Raw genomic sequence first — 26,557 nt, 5'->3', positions numbered from 1 at the left:
TCACAACCCTTTGAGAGAAGAAATTTTTCATTGCAATTCTAAATGGCCAATCCCTTACCCTGAGGCTATGACCCCTCGTTCTAGTCTCTCTCGCTAGGGAAAGCAGCCTCTCAGCAACTATCCTGTCAAGCCCTCAAAGAATTTTATACATTTCAATGAGATCACTGCTCATTCTTCAAAGGTGCATTGGATAAATATTTGAAAAGGAAAAATTTGGTGGACTACAGGAAAAAAGCAGAGGAATGGGACTAACCGGCTCTTTCAAAGTCAGAACAAGCATAGTTGGTCAAATAATTTGCTTCTGTGCTATATTAATTCTATGATTCTTGATATATCAGGAAAAATTGAACAGGCTGGGGCTTTTTGCTCTAGAATGGAAAAGAATGTGGGGTGACCTGATAGAACTATGAAAAGGGCTGATAGCGTAGACCATAAAGATGTTTCCACTTGTAGGGGAGACCAAAACTAGGGGCCATATTTGCCATAGTGAGTAACAAATCAAATAGGGAATTCAGGAGAAACTTCTTTACCCAAAGAGTGGTTCGAATGTAGAACTCACTGCCACAAAGATTAGTTGTGGCTAATAGCACAGATACATTTAAGGGGAAGCTAGATAAACACACAAGGAGAAAGGAATGGAGGTTATCCTGATCGGGTTAGATGATGTTGGGAGGGAGGAGGTTCCTGTAAAGCATAAACATTGGCATGGACAAATGGGTTGTTTCTGTGCTGTACATTCTATGTAATAGCTCTACAAGTCTTAAAAAGAGAGTCACTTCTGATTCACAGATAGAGCTGCTCAAAGTACAAACATGGACTGCAGCAGTTCAAGGCAGTGGCTCACCACCACCTTCTCGAGGGCAATTAGGGATGGGTAATAAATGCAGGCCTAGCCAGTGACACCCACATGCCGTGAAAGAATTTTTTAAAAGTACAAACTAAATGCCCTGCTATCCATCCAGCAAACTCACACAACATGTGAGGTAAATGCCTGAACCCCCAAGGACAGGTTCTCTCTCTATATTTCTCCCATTTCTCAAGCCATGGCTGTCAATCAGATTGTATGCACATTTAAATTCATACAAAAGCTCTTCAGCTTTCAATAAAATTGCCTAGTTCAGATAACCAGTCAATATTAATCTTCTATTTCATATTAGCATTCCTATGTGATGCAGCGTTAATTCTCTTTAACTTTGGTAAATTTTTGTATGTGCTTTGGCTTACTGGTCCTGAATTGTTAATGAGTTATTTTGTATAGGCTGTCTTGAGAACGAATGATGATTAATGCTTGTTGTCACTGGCTCTGAATTGAAGACTGAATCAAGTATTGTTCTTTGTTCGTATCCGATATCCAGTCCTGGCCAAGCAGAAATTTCCTGCAATTAAACATTGAGAAGACCAAAGCCTTCTGCCTCCAGCACAAACTCTGTTCCCTAGCCACCGACTCCACCCCTTCCCTGACCACCATCTCAGGATGAACCAGATTGTTCCAAACTTCAGCATCCTATTTGACACAGAGCTGAACTTCCGACCACATATCTGCCCCATCACCAAAACGGCCTACTTCCACCTCTGTAACACAGCCAGACTCCAGCCCTGCCTCAGCTCATCTACTGCTGAAACTCTCATCCATGCCTTTGTTACCTCTAGACTTGGCAATTCCAATGCTCCCCTGGCTGCCCTCCAATCCTGAAACCTTACATAAACCTGTGCTCGTCCAAACCTCTGCAGCCCATACCTCAACTCCCACCAAGTCCCATTCATCCATCTCCCTGGTACTTGCTGTCCAACAAAGGCTCAATATTAAAACTTTCAAACTTATTTTTCAACTCCCTCCATGGCTTCATGTTTCCCTATCTCTGTAACCTCCTCAGCCCTCCAAGATCTCTGTGCTTCGCCAATTCTGGCATCTTGTGCATTGCTGATTTTCATCACTCCACCACTGGCAGCGTGCTTTTAACTGCCCAGACCTAAATTTCTGAAATTCCCTTCCTAAACCTCTCCACTCCTCTACCTCCTTTAAGAAGCTCCTCAAAATGTACCTCTTTGACTGAACTTTTGGTCATCTGCTCTGATATCCCCTTCTTTGGCTTGGTGTTTGATATAGCTTGTGAAGCACCTTGGATGTTTTTCAATGTTACAGGCGCTATTTAAATTCAAGTTGTTGTTTAACGTTGACTGCTTTATTAGAATACAACGAGAGCAATAATATTTAAAAAGCACTACAACTTTTAAGAAAATGCTGTACACTAATCTTTTTATGTCAAAGTGCCTGGTAAAGGAAGATTGAAGAAGTCGCCAATTCTTTTCCCCAAACTAACGAGATTTCTTGGAAGATCCAAAACTGACAAAGATATTTGAGGGAAAGCTAACAGTCTGAAACTTTCCATCAAAGCATATATATTTTCCATCACAAGGACTGCATATTTCTACCACTAATATAGTCAGTCTCCGCCTCTGCCTCAGCCCAAGTGTCTGCACCAGCTGGAAAAAAGAGCCACCCAGCCTAATCTCACTTTCCAGCATTTGGTCCGTAGCCCTGCACGTTCTGGCACACATCCAGGCCCCTTTTAAATGAGTTGAGGGTTTCTGCCTCTACCTTTCAGACAGTGAGTTCCAAATCCCCACAACCCTCCAGGTCAAAAAATATTTCCTCATCTCCCCTCTTATCCTTCCACCAATCACTTTAAATCTATGTCCCCTAATCACTGACCTTTCTGCTAAGGTAAACAGGCCCTTCACCTCCACTCTATCCAGGCTCCTCAAAATTTTGTACATTTCAACCAAATCTCCCCTCAGCCTCCTCTGTTCCAAGGAGAACAACCCCAGTCTATTCAATCTTTTCTCATATCTGCTATTTTCCAGTCCTGGCAACACCCTCGTAAATCTCCTCTGTACCCTCTCTAGTGCAATTACATCATTTCTGTAATGATGTGACCAGAACTGCACACAGTACTCAAGTTGTGGCCTAACTAATGTTTGATATAGTTCCAGCACAACCTTCCTACTCTCATATTCTATACCTTGGTTAATAAAGAAAAGAATTCTATATGCCTTCTTAACCATCTCATCAACCTGTCCCGCTACCTTCAGGGATCTGTGGACATACACTCCAAGTTCACTCACTTTCTCTACACCTCAGTATCCTCTCATTTATTGTCTATTCCTTTATCTTGTTTGACCTCCCCAAATGCATCCTCTCACACTTCTCTGGGTGAAATTCCATTTGACATTTTTCTGCCCACCTGACCAGTTCATCGATATCTTCTGCAGTCTGCAGCTATCCTCCTAGCTTTAAACCACGTGGCCAATTTTTGTGTCGTCTGCAAACTTCTTGATCATGCCCCTCACATTTATGACCAAATCGTTAATATATACCACAAAAAGCAGGGGACCCAATACTGAGCCAAAAAGCAGGGGACCCAAAACTACACATGTAGTGTCTCCCACCCATCCTCCTCCTCTAACCTAATAATAAGACCCTTTTTACCCTCCTCCTCTAGCCAAAAAGGACTGAACAGGTAAGCTATTTCACTGTTTTTGTTAATATCTATATTTGTACTTAATTAAGGGGTAATTGAGTAAAAGAAATGGCAGCCAGGGGAGTGCAGTGCTCCTCCTGCAGTATGTTCGAGGTGAGGGGAACCTCCGGTGACCCTGCCGACTTCACCTGCTGGAAGTGCATCCGTCTCCAGCTCCTATCAGACCGTGTTAGGGAACTGGAGCTGGAGCTGGATGAACTGAGGATCATTCGGGAAGCTGAGGGGGTGATAGATAGAAGCTACAGGGATGTCGTTACTCCACAAAACAAAGGCAGCTGGGTAACAGTTAGAGGTGGGAAGAGGTCAGTGCAGGGATCTCCTGTGGTCGTTCCCCTCAGCAACAAGTATACAGTTTTAGATACTGTTGGGGGGGACGGCCTATCGGGGGCAGGCTGCAGTGAACGGGCCTCTGGCACGGGGTCCTGCACTGTGGCTCAGAAGGGAAGGAGGGAGAATGGGAGAGCACTAGTCATCGGGGACTCGATGGTGAGGAGTACCGACAGGCGGTTCTGTGGGCGCAAGCGAGACGCACGGATGGTTTGTTGCCTACCTGGTGCCAGGGTCCGTGATGTTTGTGATCGCGTCTTCAGGATCCTTAAAGGGGAGGGGGAGCAGCCAGAGGTCGTGGTGCACATTGGCACCAACGACGTAGGAAGGAAGGGTGGCACAGATGTTAGAAGTGAGTTTAGGGAGTTAGGCTGGAAGCTGAAAGCTCGGACGGACAGAGTTGTTATCTCTGGTTTGTTGCCGGCGCCACGTGATAGTGAGGCTAGGAATAGGGAGAGAGCACAGCTGAACACGTGGCTGCAGGAATGGTGTAGAAGAGAGGGCTTCCAGTTCTTGGATAATTGGACTGCATTCTGGGGAAGATGGGACCTGTTCAAACAGGACGGGCTGCATCTGAACCAGAGGGGCACCAATATCCTGGGAGGGAGGTTTGCTAGTACTGTTCGGGAGGGTTTAAACTAGTTTGGGAGGGGGATGGGAACCGGACTTGTAGTCCAGGGACCAGTGGGTCCACTCAGAAAGACAAAGAGTGTAGTGAGGTATTGGGGAAGGTAGCACTGTCGCAGAGGACAGATGGGCACGGAGAAGGGTTAAAGTGCGTATACTTCAACGCAAGAAGCATCAGGAATAAGGTGAGTGAATTGAAGGCGTGGATGGGCACTTGGGACTACGATGTTGTGGCCATCACTGAAACGTGGATAGGTGAGGGGGAGGAATGGTTCTTGGAGGTACCTGGTTATAGATGTTTTCATAAGATTAGGAATGGTGGTAAAAGAAATAGTGTAACAACTGCTGAAAGAATTTTCGAGGAGGATCTGCCGACTGAGGCACTGTGGGTTGAGGTCAGGAACAGGAAAGGAGCAGTCACCTTGATGGGAGTTTTCTATCGGCCCCCCAATAGCAGCAGGGAGGTGGAAGAGCAGATTGGGAAACAGATTTTGGAAAGGAGCAGAAGTCACAGGGTAGTAATTATGGGGGATTTCAACTTCCCAAATATTGATTGGCAACTCTTTAGATCGAATAGTTTGGATGGGGTAGTGTTTGTGCAGTATGTCCAGGAAGCTTTTCTGACTCAGTATGTAGACTGCCCGACCAGAGGGGAGGCAATATTGGATTTGGTACTAGGTAATGAACCAGGGCAAGTGATAGAGCTGTTGGTGGGCGAGCACTTTGGAGATAGTGATCACAATTCTGTAGCATTCACTGTGGTAATGGAGAGGGATAGGTATGTGCAACAGGGCAAGGTTTACAATTGGGGGAAGGGTAGATATGATGCTGTCAGGCAGGAACTGAGGAGCATAAGTTGGGAGCATATGCTGGCAGGGAAGGGCACGGTCGAAATGTGGAACTTTTTCAAGGAGCAGATAGTAGGGGCCATTGATAAGCATGTCCCTGTCAGACAGGGAAGGGATGGTCATGTGAGGGAACCGTGGTTGACAAGAGAGGTTGAGAGTCTTGTTAGGAAGAAGAAGGATGCGTATATAAGGTTGAGGAAAAAGGGCACAGGCATAGCTCTGGAGGGATACAAGATGGCCAGGAAGGATCTGAAGAAAGGGATTAGGAGAGCTAAGAGAGGGCATGAAAAATGCTTGGCGGGTAGGATAAAAGAAAACCCCAAGGCCTTTTACGCGTATGTCAGAAATATGAGGATGACTAGGGGGACCGTAGGTCCAGTCAAGGACAATAGCGGGAGACTGTGTGTTGAGCCGGAAGAGATAAGTGAGGTTTTGAATGAGTACTTCTCTTCGGTATTTACGAATGAGAAGGGGTGTATTACTGAAGAGGACGGTGTGAAACAGACTGGTAAGCTCGAGGAAGTGCTCGTTAGGAGGGAAGATGTGTTGGGGTTTTTGAATAACTTGAAGATAGACAAGTCTCCCGGGCCTGACGGGGTATATCCAAGGATGTTATGGGAAGCAAGGGATGAAATTGCAGAGCCGCTGGCAATGATCTTTTCATCTTCTCTGTTGACGGGGGTGGTACCAGGTGATTGGAGGGTGGCAAATGTTGTGCCCCTGTTCAAGAAAGGGAATAGGAACAACCCTGGGAATTACAGGCCAGTTAGTCTTACTTCGGTGGTAGGCAAGTTGATGGAAAAGGTGCTGAGGGATAGGATTTCTGAGCATCTGGAAAGACACTGCTTGATTCGGGACAGTCAGCACGGTTTTGTGAGGGGTAGGTCTTGCCTCACAAGCCTGATTGAATTCTTTGAGCAGGTGACCAAGCAAGTGGATGAGGGTAAACCAGTGGATGTGGTGTACATGGATTTTAGTAAGGCATTTGATAAGGTCCCCCATGGTAGACTTATGGAGAAAGTCAGGAGGCATGGGATAGTGGGGAATGTGGCCAGTTGGATTAAGAATTGGCTAACTGATAGAAGGCAGAGAGTGGTCTTAGATGGTAAATACTCAGCCTGGAGCCCAGTTACCAGTGGCGTGCCACAGGGATCAGTTCTGGGTCCTCTCCTGTTTGTGATTTTTATTAACGACTTGGATGAGGAAGTCGAAGGGTGGGTCAGTAAATTTGCAGATGATACAAAGGTTGGTGGAGTTGTGGATACCGAGGAGGGCTATTGTCGTCTGCAAAGGGACTTGGATAGGTTGCAGTGCTGGGCTGAAAAGTGGCAGATGGAGTTTAACCCTGAAAAGTGTGAGGTCGTCCATTTTGGAAGGACAAACACGAATGCAAAATACTGGGTTAACGGTAGGGTTCTTGGGCATGTGGAGGAGCAGAGAGACCTTGGGGTCTATGTGCATAGATCGTTGAAAGTTGCAACTCAAGTGGATAGGGCTGTGAAGAAGGCATATGGGGTGTTAGCGTTCATTAGCAGAGGGATTGAATTTAAGAGCCGTGAGGTGATGATGCAGCTGTACAGGACCTTGGTAAGGCCTCATTTGGAGTACTGTGTGCAGTTCTGGTCGCCTCATTTTAGGAAGGATGTGGAAGCCTTGGAGAGGGTGCAGAGGAGATTTACCAGGATGTTGCCTGGAATGGAGAATAAGTCTTACGAGGAAAGGCTGAACATTCTAGGCCTCTTCTCATTAGAACGGAGAAGGATGAGGGGTGACATGATAGAGGTTTATAAGATGATCAGGGGAATAGATAGGGTAGACAGTCAGAAACTTTTTCCCCGGGTGGAGCAAAGCGTTACAAGGGGTCATAAATTTAAAGTGAAGGGTGGGAGATATAAGGGGGATGTCAGGGGAAGGTTCTTTACCCAGAGAGTGGTCGGGGCATGGAATGCCTTACCTGGGGAAGTTGTTGAGTCAGAAACTTTAGGGACTTTCAAACGGCTTTTAGATAGGTATATGGATAAAGGAGAATGATGGGGTATAGATTAAATTGTCCTTGACAGAGGACAAAGGATCGGCACAACATCGTGGGCCGAAGGGCCTGTTCTGTGCTGTATTTTTCTATGTTCTATGTTCTATGAGCCCTGCGGAACACCAATGGAAACAGCCTTCCAGTCGCAAAAACACCCGTCAACAATTACCCTTTGTTTCCTGCCACGGAACCAATTTTGTATACAGCTTGTTACATCCTCCTGGATCCCGTGGGCTTTTTTTTAAAAAAACAATCTGCCATTTGGGACCTTGTCAAAAGCCTTGCTAAAATGCATGTAGACCACATCAACTGCACTATCCTCAACAATCCTCCTCGTTACTTCTTCAAAAAATTTGACCAAGTTAGTCAGACACAACCTTCCCTTAACAAATCCATGCTGACTATCCTTGATTAACCTGTGCCTTTCTAAGTGACAGTTTATCTCGTCTCTCAGAATTGATTCCAATAATTTGCCCACTACCAAGGTTGGACTGACTAGCCTGTAGTTATTTGGTCTATGCCTCGCTCCCTTTTTCAACAAAAGGTACAACGTTAGCAGTTCTCCAATCCTCCCGCATCACACCTGTATCCAGTGAAGATTGGAAATAACGGTCAGATCTTCCGCTATTTCCTCCCTGGCTTCTATTAACAGCATAGGGTACATTTCATCCGGCCCTGGTGATTTATCAACTTTCAAGGATGCTATTTCCCTTAATACTTCCTCTCTCCCTATGTTTATCACATCCGATACTTAATACTCCTCATCCTTAACTACAATATCTGCATCGTCCCCCTCTTTTGTGAAGACAGATGTTAGTATTCATTAAGAATCAGACCCATATCTTCCGCCTCCACATATAGGTTACCTTTTTGGTCGTTTATGGGCCCTACTCTTTCCTTAGTTATCCTCTTATTCTCAATGTACTGATAAAACATTTTTAAATTCTCCTTGATTTTGTTTGCCAATATTCTTTCATGCCCTATCTTTCCTTATCCAGTTTCCTTTTTGATTTCACCCCTCCGCTTTCGTGATTCCTCACGGCTTTCTGTAGCATTGAGTTCTCAGTGTCTGACATAAGCTTTCCTTTTCTGCTTCATCATACCTTGTAAGCTCCTTGACATCCAGGGAGCTCGAGATTTGACCATCCCACCCTTTCTCTTTGTGGGAACATGTTTACTCTGAAACCCCTAAATCTCCCCTGTGAATGCCTCCCACTGCTCTGACACTGATTTACCTTCAAGTAGCTGTTTCCAGTTTACTTTTGCTAAATCACTCCTCTGTTTAGTAAAGAACAAAGAACAGTACAGCACAGCCCTCCAAGCCTGCACCGATCTTGATGCCTGCCGAAACTAAAACCTTCTGCACTTCCGGGGTCCGTATCCATCTATTCCCATCCTATTCATGTATTTGTCAAGATGCCTCTTAAACGTCTCTATGGTACCTGCTTCCACCGCCTCCCCCAGCAACAAGTTCCAGGCACTCACCACCCTCTGTGTAAAGAACTTGCCTCGCACATCCCCTCTAAACTTTGCCCCTCTCACCTTAAACCTATATCCCCTAGTAACTGACTCTTACACCCTGGGAAAAAGCTTCTGACTATCCACTCTCTGTCCATGCCGCTTATAACTTTGTAAACCTCTATCATGTCGCCCCTCCACCTCCGTCGTTCCAGTGAAAACAATCCGAGTTTATCCAACCTCTCCTCATAGCTAATGCCCCCCAGACTAGGCAACATCCTGGTAAACCTCTTCTGTACCCTCTCCAAAGCCTCCACGTCCTTCTGGTAGTGTGGCAACCAGAATTGCACACAATATTCTAAGTGTGGCCTAACTAAAGTTCTGTACAGCTACAGCATGACTTGCCAATTTTTATACTCTATGCCCCGACCGAAGAAGGCAAGCATGCCGTATGCCTTCTTGACTACCTTATCCACCTGCGTTGCCACTTTCAGTGACCTGTGGACCTGTACGTCCAGATCTCTCTGCCCGTCAATACTCCTAAGGGTTCTGCCATTTACTGTATACTTCCCACCTGCATTAGACCTTCCAAAATGCATTACCTCACATTTGTCCGAATTAAACTCCATCTGCCATTTCTCTGCCCAAGTCTCCAACCGATCTATATCCTGCTGTATCCTCTGACAATCCTCATCACTGTCTGCAACTCCGCCAACCTTTGTGTCGCCCGCAAACTTACTAATCAGACCAGCTACATTTTCCTCCAAATCATTTATATATGCTACAAACAGCAAAGGTCCCAGCACTGATCCCTGCGGAACACCACTAGTCACATCACTCCATTCAGAAAAGCACCTTTCCACTGCTACCCTCTGTCTTCTATGACCGAGCCAGTTCTGTATCCATCTTGCCAGCTCCCCTCTGATCCCATGTGACTTCACCTTTTGTATCAGTCTGCCATGAGGGACCTTGTCAAAGGCTTTACTGAAGTCCATATAGATAACATCCACTGCCCTTCCTTCATCAATCATCTTTGTCACTTCCTCAAAAAATTCAATCAAATTAGTGAGACACGACCTCCCCTTCACAAAACCATGCTGCCTCTCGCTAATAAGTCCATTTGTTTCCAAATGGGAGTAAATCCTGTCCTGAAGAATCCTCTCTAATAATTTCCCTACCACCGGCTCACTGGCCTATAGTTTCCTGGATTATCCCTGCTACCCTTCTTAAAAAAAGGAACAACATTGGCTATTCTCCAGTCCTCTGGGACCTCACCTGTAGCAATGATGATGCAAACTCCTGCCCTATCTCTGTCTTTTTCCATAACAAAGTGACTCCTGACAACTCAAAGCATGCGCAGAGCGATCACGGTCATCAGTACGTGCAAACATTTGCCAGCTTGCCAATATGCACGCGTGACATCACCACGCAATGACGTCCTCACCCCTCAATAGCCGTCTCCATTCACCCGAACAGGACCCCACTCCCTCCTACCATCCCCACTTCAATCGACGCTTCTCCCTACTTGCTCCCCGCCAAACCGCTGCCTTCCCTCAGCCACTCACTCAATTCCCCCACCCCCGGCTGCTGCTCCCACCCCCCTCAGATACTCGCACACGCCCTCGCTGCTTCCCCCTCATCCCACCATCCGCTCTGCCCCCACCCCCTCGCTGTTTCACTCCCTCAGCCGTTCACTCCAGGCCTCCCGCTGCTCCCCCTCTCCCCTCGGCCAATCGTTTCCCGCCGCACTGCATGAAGAAGCAAGGCGCGCCATGAGGGGTGACGGGGAGACATGGGAGCCTGTGGAGGGAAGTGATGGGGCCAGAGGCGGGGTGCAGAGTGGCCGGGAGCAGGTGGCTAAGGGAAGGCAGCGAGGAGCGAGCAGTGAGAAAATGGGTGCAGAAGGGAGCGGTGAAGAGATGCACGATGGCAGGAGAGAGTGGGGAACTGTTCGGGGTGGGATGGAGGCGACGATGAAAATCACTGAGGGAATTTTCTGGTTGAATTTGTTTTTTGTGATAAATTGAGCAGTGCCATCTTTATTACTGGCAGCTGCCTGAGACATCGCAGACAATGACATTTCAGTAGATTTACGCATGTGCTAGTACTGCGCCACCTAGTGGTTGTGTCAGAAAATGCAGCCTTTTCATAATTATGTTAAAACTAACTCAATTATGATCACTAAGAGCAAAATGCTCACCCACTGCCACTCCCTCCACGGACCCAGCTTCATTACCTAAAAGCATGGTTTGATTAGCGACAGTCAGCATGGCTTTGTGAGGGGCAGGTCATGCCTCACAAGCCTTATTGAATTCTTTGAAGATGTGACAAAACATATTGATGAAGGAAGAGCAGTGGATGTGGTGTATATGGATTTTAGCAAGGCGTTTGATAAGGTTCCCCATGGTAGGCTCATTCAGAAAGTAAGGAGGCATGGGATACAGGGAAAGTTGGCTGTCTGGATACAAAATTGGCTGGCCCATAGCAGTCAGAGGGTGGTAGTAGATGGAAAGTATTCAGCATGGAGCTCGGTGACCAGTGGTGTTCTGCAGGGATCTGTTCTGGGACCTCTGCTCTTTGTGATTTTTATAAATGACTTGGATGAGGAATTGGAAGGCTGGGTTAGTAAGTTTGCCGAAGACACAAAGGTTGCTGGAGTTGTGGATAGTGTGGAAGGCTGTTGTAGGTTGCAACGGGACATTGACAGGATGCAGAGCTGGGCTGAGAAGTGGCAGATGGCGTTCAACCTGGAAAAGTGTGAAGTGATTCATTTTGGAAGGTCGAATTTGAATGCAGAATACAGGCTTAAAGACAGGATTCTTGGCAGTGTGGAGAAACAGAGGGATCTTGGTGTCCACGTCCATAGATCGCTCAAAGTTGCCACCCAAGTTGATAGGGTTGTTAAGAAGGCGTATGGGGTGTTGGCTTTCATTAACAGGGGGATTGAGTTTAAGAGCCACGAGGTTATGCTGCAGCTCTATAATGCCCTGGTTAGACCACACTTGGAATATTGTGTTCAGTTCTGGTCGCCTCATTATGGGAAGAATGTGGAAGCTTTAGAGAGGGTGGAGAGGAGATTTACCAGGATGCTGCCTGGACTGGAGGGCATGTCTTACGAAGAAAGATTGAGGGAGCTAGGGCTTTTCTCATTGGAGCGAAGAAGGATGAGAGGTGACTTGATAGGGGGGTACAAGATGATGAGAGGCATAGATAGAGTGGATAGCCAGAGACTTTTTCCTAGGGTGGAAAGGGCTATCACCAGGGGGTATAATTTTAAGGTGATTGGAGGAAGGTTTCGGGGTGATGTCAGAGGTAGGTTCTTTACACAGAGAGTGGTGGGTGCGTGAAATGCGCTGCCAGTGGTGGTAGTAGAAGCAGATACATTAGGGACATTTAAGTGACTCTTGGATAGGTACATGGATGATAGTAGAATGAAGGGTAGGTAGTTAGTTCGATCTTAGAGTAGGTTAAAGGTTCGGCACAACATCGTGGGCCGAAGGGCCTGTACTGTGCTGTACTGTTCTATGTTCTATTAAGTCCAGAACTACACCCGCTCTTGTTGGGCTTGCTACATATTGGGCAAAAGAATTTTCCAGAATGCACCTCAAGAATTCTGCTCCCTCCATTCCTTTCACACTAAAACGATCCGAGTTAATATTGGGGCAGTTAAAATCCCCTACTATTACAGTCCTATTGTTTTTGCATTTCTCAATGATTTGCCTACATATTTGCTCTTCTATCTCCCTCTGACTGTTTGGGGGTCTACAGTACACTCCCTGCAGTGTGACTGCCCCTTTTTTGTTCCTAAGCTCAATCCAGATGGCTTCAATTGATGATCCTTCAAACAGATCATTCCTCCTCACAGCTGCAATTGCTTCTCTAACCAAAATTGCCACCACCCTCCCTTTTTATCCCCCTCTCTATCACGTCTGAAAACCCTGTAGTAGGAACAATGAGCTATCATTCCTTTCCTTCTTTAAGCCATGTTTCTGTAATAGCTATATCATACTGCCATGTTTCTATCTGTGCCCTCAGCTTGTCTGCTTTGTTTGCTATACTCCTTGCATTAAAGTATATACCCTTGGGCACTGCCAAACTCTCTCCTTTATTTTCTATCCTTAGTTTCCTCTGTCTTCTAGACTCACTCACTAACTTTGTTCTTTCCATTTCTGATTTTGTCCCATCTGAATTTAGCCTCAAGTTCCCATCCCCCTACCAAACTAATTTGAACCGTGCCCAACAACAGCATGAGCAAAGCTCCCGGCAAGAATATCGGTCCCGGCCCTATTGAGGTGAAACCTATCCAGCTTGTACAGGTCCCACCTCCCTCAGAACTGGTCCCAATGCCCCAGGAATCTAAAGCCCTCCTTCCTGCCACACATTCATCAGCTCTAACCTATTTCTATGCTCACTAGCACATGGCATTGCAAGTAATGCAGAGATTACTACCTTTGAAGTTGTGTTTTTTTATGTCTTACATAGCTCCCTAAAAATTGCTTTGTGGATCGCATCCCTCTTTCTACCTATGTCATTGGTACCAATGTGAACACTCTCCCCTTTAAGAATGTCCTGCAGCATCTGTAACATCCTTGACCCTGGCACCAGGGAGGCAACATACCATCCGAGAGTCACATCTATGGCTGCAGAAACGCCTGTCTGTTCCCCTATCAAATTCCCTACCACTATTTCTCTTGCACTCTTCTTCCTTCCTGCCTGTGCAGCTGAGCCACCTGTGGTGTCCCGAACTTGGCTCTTGCTACATACCTCTGAGGAACCATCGTCCTCACCAGCATCCAAAATGTAAAACCTGTTCATGAGCAAGATATACTCATAGGACTCCTGCACGATCTGCTTGGTGCTCCTAGACTTTCTGATGGTCACCCATTCCCTCTCTGCCTGCACGCTCCAAACCTGCAGTGTGACTACCTCCCTAAATTCCGGGTTACTCTGAATGGGTACTATTATATCGTATAAACATGCCTGGAGTGTCAAAACCCAAATACAGGACATCTGCCAGACATGGGCCCAATAAAGCAACATCTAAAATCAGCCTGCAAATCAGGTTACTGTTTTGGTTACCAAGCCTACTGATTTAGTCTAAATCACTAACTTGTTTTTCATCTGCACATTTATAAATACTTCCAAAAGTGACCTCATTAAATCACTAAAGATAATGAACAGTAATGGTATCCACACAGAACCTCACCAGGAATTCCATTCATATCAGGCCCCATTCCAATTCATTCCCATTAAACCAATAACCAGCTGTGGACAATATAGCAGCTTGCACTTGAATAACGTGTTTTAACTCGTGTTTCCTCCATGAATACAAAAAAGAATAGGCGAAGTACTGATGAGTGCCAAGACTCGTGCATACACAATGGAAGATTTCTTATGACCTAAGGAGCTCCACAAGACCTCGACTGAATGAACTGGGTACAGTGATGCAAGATAAACTGGTGAACTGAGAGATGGTGCAAGACATATCTGATACGGCATGGGGCAGTTAAAATCTCCTGCCCCAACCAACATTACAGAAATTCCCTGCCAGAATAACCAGCTCAAATTTTTGGATCTGTTCTAATAACAAAGAGAAACATGAATGCAACTTTCACACCTGCAGATGATTTACTTTCCACAGAATTTAAAACACAAAATATACTTGGTCAAGACCTCTTTAACCCAATGCAGCAAATTTAAGTTGACTCGCCAAGCTCAAATGCCGGAGCAAATTAACCGGCTTCTCATGCAGTCTGACAGACTTCAGCTTCTCTGTGCAATATTTACCTTATTTGATCACTTTCAGAAAAAGGGAAGCAGTTGCATGGTTATTTTATTTTGTGTTATGTCTGTCTTTCAAGAAGTTGCCCTCTAAACATACTTAGAGAAGAATGCTAGTCTGAGATTTCTAAATATATCTATACATTTAGACTGGCCTCCAATTGCAATAACATACATTTGAAGTGGCCAACCACCTCTCAAATATTTGGCACACGTACTTTCTGTGCACAAACCTTACTTCCACAGCACAAACATATTTTATATGTTGACTTTACTATTGGAACTCCCTAGAAAATCAGTATGGAAAGGCTTCAATGTAAATTACCCATCACGATGTAGTTGCAGACACTGGTCACTTTTTTTTTCAATTTTTAGGTTTTTGACTTTGTGCCAAATAAACAGGGTACCCAAGATCTCCTTGCCCATTTGCAGACTTCCTTAACACTAGCATGATTTTCCACATAATTTTTTTTTTTTTTTTTGGAGTGCCCCTTTTTTTTTTCAAGGAGTTTAAAGCCCAATTTTTGAGTTTCTCCATCAATAAACAGGGCAGCCCCCTTTGCCTGTTTACAGGATCTTGCCATCACCAGCTTCTGATTTCACTGTGGGACTTACAGAATAATGGTTTTTCGCTAGTAGTATAGTGGCTGGCCTCAAGGCCATCAACTTGACAGTGTCCAGGAAACAAATGGAAATGAATAACATGGATAACAAATAAGCACAACGTAATAAAAGCAAGTTGTAGAGTTTAAGGTGGAATTCAGAGGCCCAGCAAAGGAGCACAGAAGTCAAACTGAAGGCAATGAAGATAAAGAGGAGGACTTATGGATGGACTGGATGGTTATGCAGGAGTCACAAAGGTCACAGAGATGGCTTTAGATTCCTGGGACATTGGGACAAGCTCTGGAGGAGATGGCCAGACGGGATGCACCTGAACAGAGCCGGGACTGAGTTCCTTGTGGGATGTTTTGCTGGTGCTGTGGGGAGGATTTAAACTAGTTTGGCAGGGGAATGGGGACCTGAGATCAGACTCAGTTGGGACAAAATCAAAAATGAAAACGGAAGGCAGAAAATTAAAATGGATGAGTCTGGAAGATAGAGGAAACAAAGGTTAGAAAATTTAAAAAAAAAAAGAGTCTGGCAGTGGTCAAGGGTATCTATTTCAATGCAAGGAGTATTGCAAATAAAGCAGATGAGCTGAGGGCACAGATAGACACGTGGCAGTATGATATCATAGCCATTAAAGAAACATGGTGTAAGGAGGGACAGGAATGGCAGCTCAACATTCCTGGTGACAGATGCGATAGGGAGGGGGATAAGAAAAGCGGGGCAGTGCCAATTTTGGTCAAGGAAACTATTAGAGCTGTGAGGAGGGATGATATGTTGGAAGGTTCATCAAATGAGGCCATATGGATTGAGATAAGGAACAAAAAAGGGGCAGTCACGCTGCTGGGAGTGTACTATAGACCCCCCAAACAGGCAGAGGGAGATGGAACAGCAGATATGCAGGCAAATCTCTGAGAAGTGCTAGAACAATTGGGCAGTTATAGGAGGGGATTTTAACTACCCCAATGTTAACTGAGATAGTTTCAGTGTGAAAGGAACTGAGGGAGCAGAACTTTTGAGGTGCATTCAGGAGAACTTTTTTGCCCAGTATGTAGCAAGTCCAACAAGAGAGGGTGCAGCTTTAGACTTAGTTTTAGGAAATGAAGATGGGCAGGTGTTAGGAGTGGCAGTGGGAGAGCATTTTGGTGGTAGTGATCATAATTCAGTCAGTTTTAACATAATTATGGAAAAGGACAAAGATAGAACAGGAGTTAAGAGTTCTCAATTGGGACAAAGTCAATTTTACTGAACTGAGGAATGACTTAGCGAAAGTGGATTGAAGGTACTTGAAGGTAAGTCAGAACAGTGGAGGCATTCAACGGGGAGATTCAAGGGGTTCAGAATAAACATGTTCCCACAAAGAAAAAGGGTGAGACAGCCAATCTAGAGCCTCATGGATGTCAAGGAGCCTACAGGGTAAGATATGGCAGAAAACAAAAGCTTATGTCTAACACCAAGAACTCAATACTACAGAATGTCACGAGGAATATAGAAAGTGGAGGGGAGAAATCAAAAAAGGAAATTAGGAAAACAAAGAGGGGACATGAAATAATATTGGCAAGCAAAAGCAAGGTGAACCCAAAGATGTTTTATCAATACATTAAGAGTAAGAGGATAACTAAGGAGAGAGTAGGGCCAAAAAGACAACCTATGTGCTGGGGCAGAAGATGTTGGTATTGTTCTTAATGAAGACTTTGCGTCTGTCTTCACAAAAGAGGGGGACGATGCAGATATTGAAGTTAAGGAGGGGGAGTATTGGATGTGCTAAACATAGGGAGAAAGGAAGTATTAATGGAATTAGCATCCTTGAAAGTTGATAAATCACCAGGACCAGCTGAAATGTATCCCAGGCTGTTAAAAGTAGTAAGAGAGGAAATAGCAGAGGGTCTGACCATCATTTTCCAGTCCTCACTGGATACAGGTGTGGTGCTAGACAACTGGAGAACTGCTAATGTTGTACACTAAAATAAAAGCAAAATACTGCGGATGCTGGAAATCTGAAACAAAAACAAGAAATGCTGGATTCACTCAGCAGGTCTGGCAGCATCTGTGGAAAGAGAAGCAGAGTTAACGTTTCGGGTCAGTGACCCTTCTTCGGAACTGACAAATATTAGAAAAGTCACAGATTATAAACAAGTGAGGTGGGGGTTGGGCAAGAGATAACAAAGGAGAAGGTGCAGATTGGACCAGGCCACATAGCTGACCAAAAGGTCACGGAGCAAAGGCAAACAATATGTTAATCTGTGACTTTTCTAATATTTGTCAGTTCCGAAGAAGGGTCACTGACCCGAAACGTTAACTCTGCTTCTCTTTCCACAGATGCTGCCAGACCTGCTGAGTGAATCCAGCATTTCTTGTTTTTGTTGCTAATGTTGTACCTCTGTTTAAAATTCTGAGAGGCAGGATAAACGGTCACTTAGAAAGGCAAAAGGTTAATCAAAGATAGTCAGCATGGATTTGTTAAGGGAAGATCTTGTTTGACCAACTTGGTTGAATTTTTTGACGTAACAAGGAAGATAGATGATGGTCATGCAGTTGATGTGGTCGACATGGATTTTAGCAAGATTTTTGACAAGATCCCACATGGCAGATTGGTTTAAAAAAAAATCCCATGGGATCCAGGGAAATGCAGCAAGGTGGATACAAAATTGGCTCAGTGGCAGCAAACAAAGGTCAATTGTTGACAGCTGTTTTAGCGACTGGAGGGCTGGTTCCAGTGGTGTTCCACAGGGCTCAGTACTAGATCCCCTGCTTTTTGTGGTATATATTAACAATTTGGACGTAAACGTAGGAGGCATGATCAAGAGGTTTGCAGACGATACAAAGATTGGCCATGTGGTAGATAGCAAGGAGGATAGCTGTCGACTGCTGGAAGATATTGATGGTCTGGTCAGATGGGCAGAAAAGTGGCAAATGGAATTCAACCGGGAGTAGTATGAGCTGATGCATTTGGGGACGTCAGACAAGGCAAAGGAACACACGATTAATGGGAAAATACTGAGAAGTGTAGAGTAAGTGAGGGACCTCAGACTGAATGTCCACAGATCCCTGAAGGTAGCAGGACAGGACGATAAGGTGGTTAAGAAGGCATATGGAATCCTTTCCTTTATTAATCGAGGTATAGAATACAAGAGCAGGGAGGTTATGCTAGAACTGGATAACCCATTGGTTAGGCCACAACTTGAGTACTGTGTGCGGTTCCGGTCACCCTATTATAGAAAGGATGTAATTGCACTAGACAGGGTACAGAGGAGATTTACGAGTATGTTGCCAGGACTGGAAAAATGCAGCTATGAGGAAAGATTGAATAGGCTGGGGTTGTTTTCCTTGGAACAAAGAAGGCTGAGGGAAGATCTGACTGAAATGTACAAAATTTTGAGGGGCCTAGTTAGAGTGGAGGTGAAGGGTCTATTCACCTTAGCACCTTACCTCCACCCCTCCCCCTCGCACCCCCCCCTACCCCTGTGTAGGGGTCCAAACAACCCCACTGCCTTGTGGGCCTCTCGGGAGAGACCAAGGCTAAGGGAGTAAACCCTAACACAAAATCCGGAGCGGAACCCCGTAGGCGGTCATCTGTCACCTTCGGCATGTTTCCGGCAGTTCCTGCAGCCATACCGGTGCCAAACGTCATGCTCTGCACTCTTTTGGACCCCACCAGAAAGGCCGAAAGGGGGGGTTTGACGCTTGGGCAACTCTCAACGTCCATACATTCCAGGCATGCGCCATGGAGAGGTCACTCCATAGTCGCCTCACAGCGACCGAAACAAAACGGAACGCAGCAGCTACGGGTTATAAGTCCAGCTCAATTGGCGTAGAGATTGGGCACCACGGGTTGCCTTCGTCGGTGGGAGAGGTCATCGCACCTCAATGGACAACTACCGCCCGGTCAGCCGGGCAGCCCCCGGTCAATAAGGTTCTGTCCCGCCACAGTCTACCTGCTTCAATGGGTGCTTGGAGCTCAGGGTCATTGCCCGAAAAGTGGACTGCAACACTGCACCAAACAGCACGTAAAAAGGAGAGAAGGTACCAGCCCTTCGTTTTGCAAGCTGGAATGTCAGAACTGTGTGTCCTGGCCTGTCAGAAGACCTTACACAAATCAACGATTCTCGGAAGACCGCCATCATTAACAACGAGCTCAGTAGACTCAATGTAGATATTGCAGCACTTCAGGAGACACGCCTCCCTGCGAGTGGATCTCTAACAGAGCAAGACAACATCTTCTTCTGGCAGGGTAGGGATCCTGAAGAACCAAGACAGCATGGAGTGCGCTTCGCCATCAGAAACTCCTTGCTCAGCATGATAGAGCCTCCCTCAAATGGCTCGGAATGCACACTGTCCATCCGACTGCTCACCGCCTCTGGTCCAGTACACCTACTCAGCATCTATGCTCCAACACTCGGCTCCCCTCCTGAAGCTAAAGACCAGTTCTACGAGGAACTCCATAATATCATTAGTAGCATCCCCAACACCGAACACTTGTTCCTGCTGGGGGACTTTAATGCCAGGGTTGGGGCCAACCATGACTCATGGCCCTCCTGCCTTGGGCGCTATGGTGTTGGAAGGATGAATGAGAATGGACAGAGACTGCTTGAGTTGTGTACCTATCATAACCTCTGCATCACCAACTCGTTCTTTCACACTAAACCCTGTCACCAGGTTTCATGGAGGCACCCAAGATCACGTCGTTGGCACCAGCTGGACCTCATCGTCACAAGGCGAGCCTCCTTAAACAGTGTTCAAATAACACGCAGCTTCCACAGTGCGGACTGCGACACCAACCATTCCCTGGTGTGCAGCAAGGTTAGACTCAAACCAAAGAAACTGCCTCACTCCAAGCAGAAGGGCCACCCGCGCATCAACACGAGCAGAATTTCTTATCCAAGGCTGTTACAAAAATTTCTAAATTCACTTGTAAAAGCCCTTCAAAACACTCCCACAGGGGATGCTGAGACCAAGTGGGCCCACATCAGAGACGCCATCTATGAGTCAGCTTTGACCACCTATGGCAAACGTGTGAAGAGAAATGCAGACTGGTTTCAATCTCATTTTGAAGAGCTGGAACCTGTCATAGTCGCTAAGCGCTTTGCACTGTTGAACTACAAGAAAACTCCCAGCGAGTTAACATCCGTAGCACTTAAAGCAGCCAGAAGCACTGCACAAAGAACAGCCAGGCGCTGCGCAAATGACTACTGGCAACACCTATGCAGTCATATTCAGCTGGCCTCCGACACCAGAAACATCAGAGGAATGTATGATGGCATTAAGAGAGCTTTTGGGCCAACCATCAAGATGATCGCCCCCCTCAAATCTAAATCAGGGGACACAATCACTGACCAACGCAAGCAAATGGACCGCTGGGTTGAGCACTACCTAGAAATGTACTCCAGGGAGAATGTCGTCACTGAGACCGCCCTCAATGCAGCCCAGCCTCTACCAGTCATGGATGAGCTGGACGTACAGCCAACAAAATCGGAACTCAGTGATGCCACTGATTCTCTAGCCAGCGGAAAAGCCCCTGGGAAGGACGGCATTACCCCTGAAATAATCAAGAGTGCCAAGCCTGCTATACTCTCAGCACTCCATGAACTGCTTTGCCTGTGCTGGGACGAGGGAGCAGTACCTCAGGACATGCGCGATGCCAATATCATCACCCTCTACAAAAACAAAGGTGACCGCGGTGACTGCAACAACTACCGTGGAATCTCCCTGCTCAGCATAGTGGGGAATGTCTTTGCTCGAGTCGCTATAAACAGGCTCCAGAAGCTGGCCGAGCGCATCTACCCTGGAGGCACAGTGTGGCTTTCGTGCAGAGAGATTGACTATTGACATGCTGTTCTCCCTTCGTCAGATACAGGAGAAATGCCGTGAACAACAGATGCCCCTCTACGTTGTTTTCATTGATCTCACCAAAATCTTTGACCTCGTCAGCAGACGTGGTCTCTTCAGACTACTAGAAAAGATCGGATGTCCACCAAAGCTACAAAGTATCATCACCTCATTCCATGACAATATGAAAGGCACAATTCAGCATAGCGGCACCTCATCAGACCCCTTTCCTATCCTGAGTGGCGTGAAACAGGGCTGTGTTCTCACACCCACACTGTTTGGGATTTTCTTCTCCCTGCTGCTCTCACATGCGTTCAAGTCTTCAGAAGAAGGAATTTTCCTCCACACAAGATCAGGGGACAGGTTGTTCAACCTTGCCCGTCTAAGAGCGAAGACCAAAGTACGGAAAGTCCTCATCAGGGAACTCCACTTTGCTGACGATGCTGCATTAACATCTCACATTGAAGAGTGTCTGCAGAGTCTCATCAACAGGTTTGCGGCTGCCTGCAACGAATTTGGCCTAACCATCAGCCTCAAGAAAACGAACATCATGGGAATAGGACATCAGAAATGCTCCATCCATCAATATCGGCGACCACGCTCTGGAAGTGCTTCAAGAGTTCACCTACCTAGGCTCAACTATCACCAGTAACCTGTCTCTCGATGCTGAAATCAACAAGCGCATGGGAAAGGCTTCCACTGTTATGTCCAGACTGGCCAAGAGGGTGTGGGAAAATGGCGCACTGACACGGAACACAAAAGTCAGAGTGTATCAAGCCTGTGTCCTCAGTACCTTGCTCTATGGCAGCAAGGCCTGGACAACGTATGTCAGCCAAGAGCGACGTCTCAATTCATTCCATCTTCGCTACCTCCGGAGAATCCTTGACATCAGGTGGCAGGACCTTATCTCCAACACAGAAGTCCTCGAGGCAGCCAACATCCCCAGTTTATACACACTACTGAGTCAGCGGCGCTTGAGATGCTTGGCCATGTGAGCCGCATGGAAGATGGCAGGATCCCCAAAGACACATTGTACAGCGAGCTCGCCACTGGTATCAGACCCACCGGCCATCCATGTCTCCGCTTTAAAGACGTCTGCAAACGCGACATGAAGTCATGTGACACTGATCACAAGTCGTGGGAGTCAGTTGCCAGCGATCGCCATAGCTGGCGGGCAACCATAAAGGTGGGGCTAAAGTGTGGCGAGTCGAAGAGACTTAGTAGTTGGCAGGAAAAAAGACAGAGGCGCAAGGGGAGAGCCAACTGTCTAACAGCCCCGACAAACAATTTTTCCTGCAGCACCTGTGGAAGAGTCTGTCACTCTAATATTGGCCTTTATAGCCACTCCAGGCACTGCTCAACAAACCACTGACTACCTCCAGGCACTTACCCATTGTCTCTCGAGACAAGGAGGCCAAACAAGTGAGATCAGTGACGAGGGGGCATACATTTAAAATGATTGGCAGAAAAATTAGAGGGGAAATGAGGAAAAACTTTTTCACCCAGAGGGTGCTGGGAGTTTGGAACTCACTGCCTGAAAGGGTAGTTGAGGCAGAAACCCACAACTCATTCAAAAGCAGTCTGGATATGCACCTCAAGTGCTGTAATTTGCAGGGCTACTGATCAAATGCTGGATGGTGGGATTAGAATAGGTGGATCATTTTTCGGCCGGCACAGACACGATGGGCCAAGTTGCCTCTTTCTGTGCCTTAAACATTCTATGATCGCAGACGTTTTGATTCCGCCTGCACAAGAACAACAGAAATTAGGGTGTAACATGCCAAGTTTCTGATGGGAACTCAAAAGAATAGCTTCAGTCTTGCTCGTGTTCAGCTAGAGAATGTTCTCTCGTACTCAACAATATCAGACAAGTAAACAGATGGTTCAGCTAACGACGATGAAATTGAGTACACTAGCAGATAGCTAAGATGGTTGTCAAGAGGTAAACAGAAGCTGTCCCTTGTGATATTGTTGCAATGACGGTAAGAAACAGAACAGACCAAAGATGAAACCTTGGGTACACTGGAGGTGACTGTTAGGTCACTGAAGGAAAAAAAATGGAGAGGTAGTGCTATGCAATGTGCAACAGGTAGGAATGGAAGACTGCCACGTAAGCAAATGAAAAAAAAGATACGAATGAAAAAGCTCGTTGAACCATATTGAAAGCTTCAGGGAAGTTGAAGAGATTGGGAATCGATAATGCACTAAGATGACAGTCATGCAATATATCATTCATAATTTTGGCCAGCAAATTCTCATTGCTCTGGGCAAGAAAGAAACCAGATGGATAGAGCTGGACAGAAAGAAAGAAACAGACATTCATCTATAGAAATGCTTACCAAGGCCTAAGGACATCACAAAGTGCTTCACAGTCAAGGAATTACTTCTGAAGTGCAGCCACTATTCTGACAGACAACATGGAGGGAACAAATGAGAAAAAGAATAAGAACGATATATAAAAGCAACACAACAAAAGCAAGTTGCAGAGTCTGTGTAAAGTGGAGTTCAGAGGCCCAACAATGAGTACTAAAGATATCAAACTGAAGGCAATGAAGATATAGAGGAGGGCTTCAACAGAAGAGGAGACTCCAGAAAGATTTGAACATCCAGGCTTGGGCTGATATGTGACAAGTAATCTTCACACTACACAAGTACCAATCTCCAACAAGAGTGAGTCTAACCACCGCCCCTTGGCAACACCATCCTCAAATCTGAGCAGGTCAGAAGTTTAATATTCTGTGGTGAGTGACTCACCTCTCAAATTCCCCAAAGTCTTTCCACCACTTACAATTTCAACCTTCAATTATTGGCACATTTTTAACATTGTATGAATGCAAATTTCTACTAACCTGGTTTCCTCTTGTATTTGGTGATAATGAAGTAGGAGATTGTGTACAGAATAGCAAACAAAAAGAAACAAATCTGAAAGAAAACAGAACAAAACAGCATTCATCAGATACATCTTGAGCAGTGACCAGCATTTCTAAAAAAATGACTATTCTTATTTCATATATTTATTGGAATTTGTTTAAAACAGCATATCACACTTACACTGCAATATAGCCTATTACAAATGCAAACATGCTTGAAAATTCTCAGCATTTCTGACTTGCACCTCTAACTTCCAGTCTGAAGCCAATGTGCCAATGTTCCAATTTGCAAATTTCCCTCGCTAAACATAATGTTGAAGAATGCTGCTTACTTAACAAATCAGTATTTGTGAACTGGAAAAGACAGAGCTTAAAATTTAAAGAATACATGTTACATGGTACAACACTCCTGTCCTTATTGGAAAAAAACTCATAACTTAGGAGAAATACCAAAGAAGACCAAGTAAAAACATTAAAATGCATAAAGACTCTGGAAGTCGCATTTCATTACAGATGCAAAACGAGTTTAAAATGCTGTGTGCTTCCGAGTTGCAACCTGAAACTAATAAGACGTAGTTTGCCAAACAGATAGAAACAGGTTGATTTGTGTGTGTGTGCAAATATGCCAAGTATATTTTGTAAAACCGGTGGGTTAGAGGTTCAAAATGTAACGGCGTGACATAATTGCATTAAAAGAGATCTGCCCAAGGCTTTGGTGAAACTGGGAGGCAAACATTCCTACAGTCAGCAAATTAGCCCCTTCAATTAGATCATGGGGGATCTGCACCTCAACTCCATTTACCCATCTTTGCTCTATATCCCTTGACACCTTTATTTAATACATTTAACAATCACAGTCTTGAAAATTTCAATTGACTCAGCATCCAGTCATTTGGGGAGAGAGTTTCAGATTTCCACCACCAGTTGTGTGAAAAACAACCACCTCAAGTTCCTTCATTGCCCAGCTCTTATTCAAGATTATGCTCCCTTGTTCTGGCTTTTTGCACCAGAGGAACTAGTTTGTTTCAACTCTGTGAAATCCTTTTATTATTTTAATTGGATTACCCCTCAACCTTCTAACCTCAAGGGATATAGACCTAGTCTATGCAACCTCACAATTTAGCCTTTAAAGCCTTAGTATCATTCTGGGAAATCTGTAATTTACTCGCACCAAAGCCAAATGGACCTATTCCAGACTGCATTTGGCCAACACACGACAACCAAAACATGACTTCCTTATTTTTGAATTTCAATCCCTTTGAGATTAAGGCCAACAATCCACTAGTTGTTTTGATTACTTTTTGTATCTGCACACTAACCTTTAGTGATTGGTGCACATGGACACCTAAATCCCTTTCCACCATCACATCTCATAGACTTCCATCGTTAAGCTAAATATTCCAATGCGTCTTTCGTAGATCCAAAGTAAAGGACCTCACACAGAATGCCACCTGTCGTAGTTTTGTCATGTTGTAAATCAGAAAAAGCAAGGGCGGAGGTTAGCCTTCTCTGCTATTTTATTAATTCATTAGATGTAGGCATCGTTGGCAAGGCCAGCATTTACTGCCCATCCCCAATGCCCTTGTCAAGGTAGTGATGAGGTGCCTTCTTGAACTGCAGCAGTCCATTGGGTGAAGGTACTCCCATAGTGCTGCTCCGGAGGAATTTCCAGGATTTTGACCCAGCAACAATGAATGAACGGTGATCTATTTCCAAGTCAGGTTGCAACTTGTAGGTGGTGGTGTTCCATGCACCTGCTAACCTTGTCCTTCCAGGAGGTGAGGTGAGAGTGACTGCCCTTGACATCAAGGCAGCATTTGACAGACTATGGCAATAAGGAACTCTAGCAAAACTTAAGTCAACGGGAATGGTGGGGGGAAAACTCTCCGCTCGTTAGAGTCATACCTAGCACAAAGGAAGATGGTTGCGGTTGTTGGAGGTCAGTCATCTCAGCTCCAAGACATCACTACAAGACTTCCTCAGGGCAGTGTTCTAGGCCCAACCATCTTCAGTTGCTTCATCAATGACCTTCCTTCAATCATAAGGTCAGAAGTGGGGATGTTCGCTGATGATTGCACACTGTGCTGCACCATTCGTGACTCCTCAGATACTGAAGCAGTCCATGTCGAAACGCAGCAAGACCTGGACAATATCCAGGCTTGGGCTGATCAGTGGCAAGTAACATTCGCGCCACACAAGTGCCAGCCAATGACCATCTCCAACAAGAGAGAATCTAACCATCTCCCCTTGACTTTCAATGGCATTACAATTGCTGAAACCCCCACTATCAACATCCTAGGGGTTACCATTGACCAGAAACTGAACTGGAGTATAAATAGCGCGGCTACAAGAGCAGGTCAGAGGCTAGGAATCCTGCAGCGAGTAACTCACCTCCTGACTCCCCAAAGCATGTCCACCATCTACAAGGCATAAGTCAGGAGTTTGATGGAATACTCTCCACTTGCCTGGATGGGTGCAGCTCCAACAACACTCAAGAAGCTCAACACCATCGAGGACAAAGCAGCTCACTTGATTGGCACCCCATTCAGCAGTGTGTACCATCTACAAGATGCACTGCAGCAACGCACCAAGGCTCCTTAGACAACACCTTCCAAACCTGCGACCTCTAACAACTAGAAGGAC

General features: G+C 45.6%; 1 protein-coding gene across 1 annotated transcript in view; it reads right to left on the bottom strand.

The window, feature by feature from the left end:
- The window catches only part of lmbr1 (limb development membrane protein 1), a 283,776-nt gene that overhangs the window by 246,671 nt on the left and 10,548 nt on the right, over positions 1–26,557 (bottom strand). Inside the window, exon 2 of the mRNA XM_068015009.1 lies at positions 23,894–23,966. Within this exon, the coding sequence (XP_067871110.1) occupies positions 23,894–23,966 (73 nt within the window). The remainder of the gene's footprint in view (positions 1–23,893; positions 23,967–26,557) is intronic.

Source organism: Heterodontus francisci, chromosome 2 (assembly GCF_036365525.1).
Source record: "Heterodontus francisci isolate sHetFra1 chromosome 2, sHetFra1.hap1, whole genome shotgun sequence".
Lineage (NCBI taxonomy): Eukaryota > Metazoa > Chordata > Chondrichthyes > Heterodontiformes > Heterodontidae > Heterodontus > Heterodontus francisci.
Note: the sequence above shows the minus strand (reverse complement) of the source record. Positions and strands in the feature narration are given on the sequence as shown.